The sequence below is a fragment of the Scyliorhinus torazame genome, chromosome 5 (genome assembly GCF_047496885.1).
Source record: "Scyliorhinus torazame isolate Kashiwa2021f chromosome 5, sScyTor2.1, whole genome shotgun sequence".
NCBI lineage: Eukaryota > Metazoa > Chordata > Chondrichthyes > Carcharhiniformes > Scyliorhinidae > Scyliorhinus > Scyliorhinus torazame.
In genome coordinates, this window is record NC_092711.1 from 254,931,787 (window position 1) to 254,941,448 (window position 9,662).

The window sequence follows — 9,662 nt, forward strand, 5'->3', positions numbered from 1 at the left end:
CAAAGTGGGAAAGTCCAGGAAATTACATTTGAATTGTGTTCCCAATGTGACCCTGCTCTCTGTTAGCTTTCTTTGGGGCAGGATTAAAAAACAGAGTGGGGGCTCCTGTGGATCTAATGGGTGAGTCATTAAAAAGAAGGCCAAGGTTGTTGGGATGCCGATTATTGGCTGTTTTAACACTGAATCCCAGAGCTTAGGGCCTTGGCAGATCATAACATGGTCACCAGTAATGGAGTAAGTAAATTTAGGAATGTTCAAATCAGCAGAATTAGCAGAGCACAGAGATGTGCGTGCTGAGGATGGGGGAGGTGGGAGGGCATGTGGTGGTGCTGTGAGGCTGGAGGAGATCACAGAAATAGGGGAGGGGGAAGAGGTTATGCTTGGATTTGAAAATAAGAAGAATTTTTAAACTGAGTTGCTGCTTAACCAGGAGTTAATTTGGTCAATAGACACAGCTAGAGGAGATGGGTGAGTGGGACTTGGTGCCGCATTGGGACATTAAGTTTGGATGACCTCCAGTTTGCCAAGGGTTGGACAGTGGAGGCTAGCCAGGAGTCAAGTTCAGAGATAACAAAGGCATGAATGAGGCTTTTAGCACCAGATAAGCTGAGGCAAGGGCAGGGTCAGATGATGTAAGGGAGGTGGGAATCGGCAGTCTTAATGATGGTGAAAATATGTGGTAGCACCTCTGGAGGTCATATAGGAGTCCTAGGTTTCAGACAGTCTCGCTCAACTTCGGTTAGCAGGGAGAGGGTTGGAGTCAGTGCTGTGGGAACAAAGTTTGGGAACTGAAGACAGCTCTGTGTTCCTAATATTTAATTGGAGAAAATTTCAACACATCCGGTACCGGATGTCGGATACGGAGTCTGGCAGTTTATGGAGATGAGGGGATCAAGAGGTATGGAGATTGGGTAGTGTTAGGTAGCATAAGTGTTTATGTGGAATGTAATGCTGCGTTTTTGTATGATGACACCAGCATGTTACGTGAGAAATAGGAGGTAGTTAATATGAAGTGGCAAATGGCAATGTTCCCTCAAATTCTGTTTGCTGCATGCGGCTAACTTGTTGCATTGCATGATCTCTTTAAGATTGACGCATGACCACACCTGGGCGCACCTTAAAGAAAATGTTGTTTGTGTGCTACCTGTTGATTCCATGCGCAGCACATTCCGGATTGTTGTGCAGCTATGCACCCACAGAGCTAGGACAGGACATTGTGAAGTGGCATAGAAAAGGCAAATGTGGAAAGCTAAGCAAATTTGATTGTAGGGCAATGAAGCACAGATTCAAATTGGAAAAAGCAAAGTCAGGAATAATGTCATGAGGTATTTCTTGACACAATGGATGGCCAACACAAGGATGAAATTTCCAAGTGGTCAATGGAGAGAAAATCTTTGAGAGTGAATTCTGCCCTGAGGGTGGAGTGTCCAACCCCAACCTAAAAAGTCAGTGGTTTGCCCACCTCCAGTTGGCTTACTCGCTCCATGGCCATTTAATGGTCGTTGTGCCTTTAGTTAACTTGAAGTGGGCCTTGCACTTCTTTCCAGGAGGAAGTCTCACTTCCAAGAACTGCCAATCAGAGGGCTGGCAACTCTCTTGTCCCATATCCTATAGTCTATAACCGCTTGCAGCTGTCAATCAAACTGTGAAATGGCACATGTGGGGGTGTGCTGATGGGAAAAGAAAATCCCAACGGCCAGAGAATTCTGGCCTCACTTTTATGAAATTGCATTCCCAACAACAAAATGTTCGGACATAGAGCACATATTGGGAAATATTAGCTACACATCCCAAGTTTCTAAGGTTCCTCACTTTTCTAAAACTAATTCATGCATGGGCAAGGCCCATTGAGAGGGGGAAGCATGAAGGGGGGAGATTGAGGGGGTTATGAAGCGGGGGCATTTGACAACCTCATAGCGGGGTGTCACTCATCTGGGAGAGGGCCCTGATGCCAGCTAGAAGGGGGCTGGGTCTGAAGTGATACCCTATGGGAGGGCGCTGATGCCCCGATGCCAATGATATCCTTGGGGGAAAGGGGGGAGAGGGAGGGCTGTACTCTCACTTTGGGATTGGGGCTCCCTTTAAAAAATGCTGCCTCAATGCCACTGAGGCTGGGTTGCTAGCATCTTGGGGTCCCACACATCACTTTGTGAAAGGGTTTCATCCCGGCTCGAGAAAAATGACTAAGTGTGAGAGTATTGCAATGGGAATCACGCTGGAAGAGCCGACGAGATTCACACTGGTTTTCCTGCCAAAGATGATACTTGGGGTTGGATTTTCCAGATCCCCAGTTGCGTGTTTCTCGGCATCGTGCTGTTCGCTGGCGGTCGGATTCTCTACTCTCGCCGCTTGTCAATGGGATTTCCCATTGAAGCCACCCAATGCCGCTTGGAAAAGAGAATCCCAATGGCCGGAGAGGTCTGGCCTTCGTCGTTGGCACATGGATACCACATAACACCGAGAGGCAGATTCATGGCACTTTGTATTTTTGTTAGGAAATTATAGGAAACAGTTAGGAAATTATAAAATCTCTCAAACCTGGACAGAACACAAAACAACTTGGAGGAGAATTTAACCCCCTCCCCACCCTGCTCACCCCCCCCCCCCCCCCAACTGCAGCAAAGTAATGGATGCTTAGTTAAAATGGAGCAGCTCCATTTCCCTCTCCATTTCCAGGGATTTCTCCTTCTAACGTCATTCGTTTTGGCATCGGATGGAGCTTGTGCTGAACTCTGGTGGGAGCCTTGTTAATAAATTCAAGCTGGGACTAACAATGATATCTGATGTCAAGGTGAAGTTATTAGGAAGCTTTCCTAATTTGGCACAGGAACTGCAGAAGGTTTTCTCCACATCTCGCAAAGAAAGTCCAAGCACCAGTAGAACCCCCAACACTCCCCAGTCCTATGTGCAGTGAAGCATTTGCAGCCCCTTTCTGGGAGTACACTGGTGTTGGCAGCCCCCAGATGGTAGTGCCTGGCCTCTGGGCCGCCTGAACTTAGTTCCTGTCACCATGGCCAGCTGTTACTTTCTATTTCTCTCATATTTAGGCCTTAAACTTTTCCTCTGTCGTAGAGTTTTATAATCTCTTATTTAATTTCTATCAATGCCATTCTGGTCAGTTCTCTGACATTCCCTCTTTGACTTGTGCTCTCTCCCTCCTGCACTCTTAAAGTATGAAAATTAAGACTTAGGTGTGACTTTCTGAAGGGATTCACTTGACTGTCTGCCACAGATTCCAAGGAGACCTGCAGAAAGCCTGGGGAAACATCCTGAAAGTTGCGTACACTTTTTTTTGCCAGGGCTTCTGCAGATATTCCTCTGACGTTGCAGTGGCTGACAGGAGGAATGCTGCTCTAGACTTCATAAGGAAACCCTTAGCCTTCCTTACCCCAGACTTTCACAGAAACTGTGCTATTATGTATTTCAGTGAAAGACTTTGCAATAAAAGAGTTAATTTCTACAAGTGGTCTGCATCATCATCATTCAGACCACCTGTAGAAATCAACTCTTTTATTGCAAAGTCTTTCACTGAAATACATAATAGCACAGTTTCTGTGAAAGCTGGGGTAAGGAAAGCTAAGGGTTTCCATATGAAGTCTAGAGCAGCACTCCTTCTCTTCGTGGCCCACAAGAACATCCATTTAAAAAAAACTATCTACCGGAGCCACCTCTGAACCCACAATATTTCTGCTGACAGATTTTGCCTCTGAGATGCCACCAGCTCTCCCACTCAGACCTTCGACAAAAATAACTTCATCTGGCCCTGTTTTGCGCATTTAACTAGAATGCCACAGCCTTTCCCTGGGTACATTGCTTGCACGCTCAAAGAGGAGGCTGAGGGGCTGCTATACTGTTGGTGGTGCCATCCTTCAGCTAAGACTCTAAACCAAGCTTCTGTATGCTCTCTCAGGTAGACATATCCCAAGGCACTAGAAGGGCAGGGGGAGCTTTCCCTGGTGGTCTGGTCAATATTTTATCCCTCAGTCAGCATCACAAAAACAGATTATCTGGTGATTACCATGTTGCTATTTGTGAGTTTGTTGTCAGTAAATGGGCTGCTGCCTTTCCTATATTACAACTTTGACCACAATTCAAAAGTACTTCATTGGCTATAAAGCACTTTGAGACGTCCTATGAGATGGCTGTGAAAGACGCTGTATAAATGCAAGTCTTTCATCAAGATTCAATGTGCCCCATAAATCACTAAATTCATAAAACGGAGTCATAATTTTTAATTTTTAAATAATAAAGACTGAGGGACGGAGGTTAAAGGATGACTTGGCCGCTTATTTTAAAAGCCTGGAGTTGGTGTTTCCAATTGATGTAGTGCCTCATTGCTAACTCTATAACCTTCCTGCTTTAAACAAGAAGCTTGAATACAAAATTGGGCGTTTTGCGCTTTGAATATTGGACTATTCTGAGAGATTTGAACTTTTGAAAGATTTTTCTCTAATCTTTTTCTTTGCAAGTATTAGTTTGCTGAGTGATAGCACCGCCATCTCTGACGCAGATGGTTAAGGTTTCAACCCACGCACCATAACTTCAGCACTTCATCTCGGCTGGCACTTCATTACTGAACTTCGGTTTAGAAAATGACCCCATTACATGATTTAAGGTTTATAGGGCATAGTGTCGTCTTGATTCTGATACTGGGTGCCTTAAGCAGAAAGTATTTCATTCTACACATTAACGTATACATCACTTTGATCTGTGTATAAAATATACCTTTTAAAAGTAATGATATAATGACATTGATACAGGTTTAACTTAAGTCATAAAATGTCCTAGATAGAAAAATATTCGCACCCCATCTGTCCAAATTACAAATAGCTACCATATGATTAACATGTGAAACTGATCTTTGTAACAGAGCAATGTACATAAACTAGATTGAACTCCGAATGAATCATTTCAACTAATCAGAATTTATTACAATACTGTTGAAACACTGTTAAGATCTTTGCACAGAGCCTGCATAGTGTGACTACGAGATTGCCCAAAGTGCAGCCTCGTAGCACCACATAGCTCATCCTCCGATCGTAAAATGCCTTCAGTTGATTGTTGTTACTGCTACCTTAATTACTGATGAATTAAATTCCTTACCTTTGGTTTTCGATTTTGCTCTTTTTCTGATGCATTGGAAGGTTTTCTTCGCAACATTTTTTTTTCAGAAGGATAAAATGTGTTTTAAAGGATATAAGTTCGAGATGTTCTGCTTAACTGAAGTAATCTGAGTTACAGGAAGGGGAGTCACATGGCAAATTGTTACCGCAACAAAATGGTGTTGGTTAGAACTCAAACGTCAGTCTTCAACATCTAACCAGGAAGGAAGTAACAAGTCTTACTGAGTGCTGTGCTTGCTTGCACAGCAACAGAAACAAGGTGTTAAAAATGACAAAAGCAGTTGTTCATTGCAGTGTTAATGTAAGCCTACTTATGACACTAATAAAGATTCTTATTAATATTTAATCTATACTCTTGCACTCTAACATTTCAGCTGTTAGTTTTTCAATTTTATACAATGTTTTAGTACATGAAATTAGATTTGATATATAGTGCAATAAGATGTGTGTGCAATATACATATATACGGCATGGTGACAGTGGTTAGCACTGCTGCATCACAGCGTCAAAGACCTGGGTTCAACACCAGCCTTGGATGACTGTGTGGAGTTTGTACATTCTCCCTGTGTTTGTGTGGGTTTCCTCTGGTTGCTCCGGTTTCCTCCCTCAGGTCAAAGTTATATGGGTTAGGTGGATTAGCCATGGTATATTGTCCCTTAGTGTTCATTAAGTTGGGTGGGGTTACTGGATTCAGGGTATAGCGTGGGGCGTGGGCCTAGATGAGGTGCTCTTTCAGACGGTTGGTACAGACCCACTGGGCCAAATGGTCTCCTTCTGCACTGTAAGGATTCTATATATATGTGCTTGCATTCTACACATACATAGTGGGTAATTCAAGGACTTACAGAGTGGGAATGATTATCTTCTCCATGTCCCTTGTGGAGTATGAGCTCCCTCATTAAGGAGGCAGGGGAAACTCAATCCTGTTTCCTGTCGACGCTGCAGCCCTGTCGGTTGAGCCACCTCCCTGACTAAGTGGATCCAGGCCGGAAGCTGTTTCTTTCGCCATGCCTCTGTTCGGGTGGTTGGATGCGTTTGACGCCTGAGTCGGAAACTGGAATCAATACACGGAGTGGATGCGTGATTTGTTTCATGCAAAAAAACATCCCGGAGAACAATTGGCAGATGGTGGTTTTGCTGACCACTTGTGGCGCCGATACATATGGGGTAATTCAGAGTCTTACGTACCCGGCGGCACCAGACGCCCACACCTTTGACCAACTCGTGATGCTTGTGGGTCTGCCATTCAACCCAATGCCGTCATTATTGCTCAGTAGTATCGTTTCCACGTGGCAGAAAGATCCATGGGTGAGTCGGTCACTGAGTTTATGTCCCAGCTGAGAAAGATTGCCACGTTCTGTGAGTATGGAACTGCTTTACCTGAGATGCTGCGCGATCGTCTGGTGTGCAGCATCAAAAACGTGGGGGTGCAGAGAAAGCTCTTGCCGAGCCTTTCTTGTATCTGCAGCAAACAGATTCTCCTTATCCTGTGAGAGTGCTAAGCATGGGACGCAGGTAATATCAGGGATGGTGGTGGACACCCAAGGGCATGGTCCGTCTCGGGCAGCTCACCCAACCCGGTCCGACCACTGAACACGCTCTGAGCTACTGTCCGAAGCATGGCCATCATGGTGGGACGTGTCCCTGGATTCTGCTGAGGGTGATTTGGTTCAATGCGCGACATACGGCTGTCAGCCCAGGCGCAACCACAGGCAGCAAGGGCATCAGCGATCCCGTGACCCCCCCTCCCTGCAGCAGTAAGCATCTGCTTCAGGACCAGATGTTTCATCTGGAGGAGCAGGACGAAGAGGCCGCGATGCAGTTGAATTGTGTGCCGGCGCTCCATGTGGCTCCCATTCGGGTTTCCGTCTGGGCCAACGGCCATTCGTTAAACATGGAGTTAGATACTGGGGCGGTGGTTTCTGATGTGGCGCAGACCATCTTTGACTGCATAAATCATGACCTTGGCAGGCTCAGTGGCTCGGTTGGCCATGTTTTCGTGGAGTAGCTGAGTATTGTTGGAATGACATTAACTCTGGTGGTTTATGTGTGCCAGTTGGCTCTCCTCCTCTCATTATCATTCAAGGGAATTGGATTGGATTTGTTTATTGTCACATGTACCGAGGGAATAAAAGAAAATACATAATAGGGCAACACAACATATACAATGTAACTACATAAGCACTGGCATCGGATGAAGCATACAGGGTGTAGTGTTAATGAAGTCAGTCCATAAGAGGGTCATTTAAGAGTCTGGTAACAGTGGGGAAGAAGCTGTTTTTGAGACTAGTCTGTTTGGTTGTGATTGGTGACACCATTTGCACTTGGATTCTTCATGTGGTGTCTGGTCGCCTGTGCGATGTACTCGGCAAGTACCCTGACATCCCGGCTTGATATCATAAAGGGGCCGTGGCCAAGATCCAGGGTGACCCGGAGGCTCAGACACATTACTTCATAGCACGCCCAGTTCCCTATGCCTTGGTAGAGAAGGTGGAAACCAAACATCAACAGGTTGGAGAGTTTGGGCATTATTTGGTCTGCATGCTTCACGGACTGGGCAGCACCTGTTGTCCCTATCCTGAAACTGGACAGAATGGTCTCTTTGTGCTGGGATTATAAACTGAGGGTCAATTCTGTTTCCAGGCTGGGTCATTACCATATGCCCCGCATCGAGGACATGTATGCTAAGTTGGCTGGTGGATGCTCGTTAACGAAGCTAGATATGAGTAGTATATATCTGCAGCTCGAGCTCGACAGGACCTCCCCCAAGTTTGAACATAGAACATACAGTGCAGAAGGAGACCATTCGGCCCATCGAGTCTGCACCGACCCACTTAAGACCCACTTAATTTGTTATAATAAATACGCAAAGGGGACACCAAGTGTAGACCTGGTTGCCCTTCGGGGTGTCATCGGCATGTGCAATCTTCCTGCGAGTTATGGAAAATATCCTGCAGGGCTCACCGCACATCACAGTGTATTTGGATGACATGCTGGTCATGGGGACTACAGACCAGGAACATTTGGAGAACCTTGAGGAGGTGTTGCAGCACTCCTCAGAATATGGCGTCTGCATATCCCATGCAAAGTGTGTATTCCACTTGAAGGCGATGGTCTACTTGGGGTTTCAGGTGGATTGGGATGTCTATGGCCGCCAATTCTTCATTGTTCTGAACTATATGCCCTTGCTAGGTCTTTTCCGTGTGGACAGGCCAATCCCACAAATTGCCTCTGCATGAATTCAGCACTGGGCCCTGTTGCTGGCTGTTTTTCGGACGGGAACCCACATTGCATACACCAACACCCTTGCTGGCTGATCCCCCCCACCCCCCCCCCCCCCCCAAAGTTACAGGCCTTCTCCACGAAGTTGTATGAACTGAACGTGGAAGACAATTTTCTACTGTGGGGCACATGGGTTGTTATCCTGGCAAATGTTCAAGAGCTCGTCTTGGAAGACCTTCACCGTGAAGCTGTGCCTGGTGACCGGGCCTGGATACCGATATCGAGAAGGTGGCTCAGCAATGTTCCATGTGTCAACACCAAAAACCCTTTAAGCCGCACCCCTTCACCCCTTGGAGTGGCTGGTTGCACTTGGGCGCAAGTGCACACCGACTTTGCTGGTCCATTCTTTTGCTCGATGTTTGTTCTCTTAATAGGCACCCATTCCAAGTGGTTAGAGGTCCACAAAATGACGGTGATCACCTCCCGTGTGACCGTTGAGATGGCTGCGGATTTCTTTCTCGACGCACTGCATTCCTGAGGTCCTGGTCAGGGAAAATGATGCTTCTTTCACAAGTGGGGAGTTGTCACCGTTCCTGAAGGCCACTGGGAATCAACATGTGTGTACTGCCCCGTACCACCCGGCTTCGAACAGGTTGGCAGAGCAAGCTGTGCAGACGGATAAACGGGGGCTCCAGAAGCAGACTTAACGATCGATGAATACAAGGCTGGCTGGTGACTGGGATTGCCCCGGCTGAGATGTTCATGGGCCGATGTCTTCGTACCTACCTTGGCTTGCTGTTTCCTCGCAAAGGTGCGGCATAACCAGGAGCTGCAAGGGCGTTGCCCTGTTCCACATCGACCACCCTGGTAGTTCACACTTGGTGATGTGGTATTCGTCAACAACTTCGCTGACGACGCTCGCTGGCTCTTGGGAACTATCTTCCGTCAGGCAGGGCCAGTCTCCTGCCAGATTCAAGTTTGCAGCCAGCGTGCGAAAAAGCCCTGGGATCACCTTCGGTCATGGAGACCACTCTTCGTAAGGTTCCTTATGTGTGATCTGTCCTGGATCGTCCCGACCGGATACTGGACCAGCCTGCTGTGGCGCCCAAGGATGTCTCGACACCAACCTGCGGGATATCGTCTCTTCGGATTCTGACATGGCAACCCAGGCTTCTGCTGTCTAGATTCCATTGTGCAGCTGCCTCCAGCCGACCGTCCTGTAGGAAATGATGTTCCCCTTCACGATATACAGAGCCAGACCCGGCGTCTCAGATACACAACGCTCCACCTGCATCAAAGAGAGTCCGATGTCCTCCT

The 9,662-nt window shown here is 46.8% G+C and overlaps 1 protein-coding gene across 2 annotated transcripts in view; it reads right to left on the bottom strand.

Annotated features, from left to right (window-relative positions):
• Positions 1-5,249, bottom strand: part of sash3 (SAM and SH3 domain containing 3) — a 97,148-nt gene extending 91,899 nt beyond the window's left edge. For both annotated transcript variants that reach the window (XM_072505380.1, XM_072505378.1), the window contains exon 1: positions 5,104-5,249. In XM_072505380.1, the coding sequence (XP_072361481.1) occupies positions 5,104-5,160 (57 nt within the window). In that variant the 5' untranslated portion in view covers positions 5,161-5,249. The remainder of the gene's footprint in view (positions 1-5,103) is intronic.
• Positions 5,250-9,662: the final 4,413 nt, after the last annotated feature.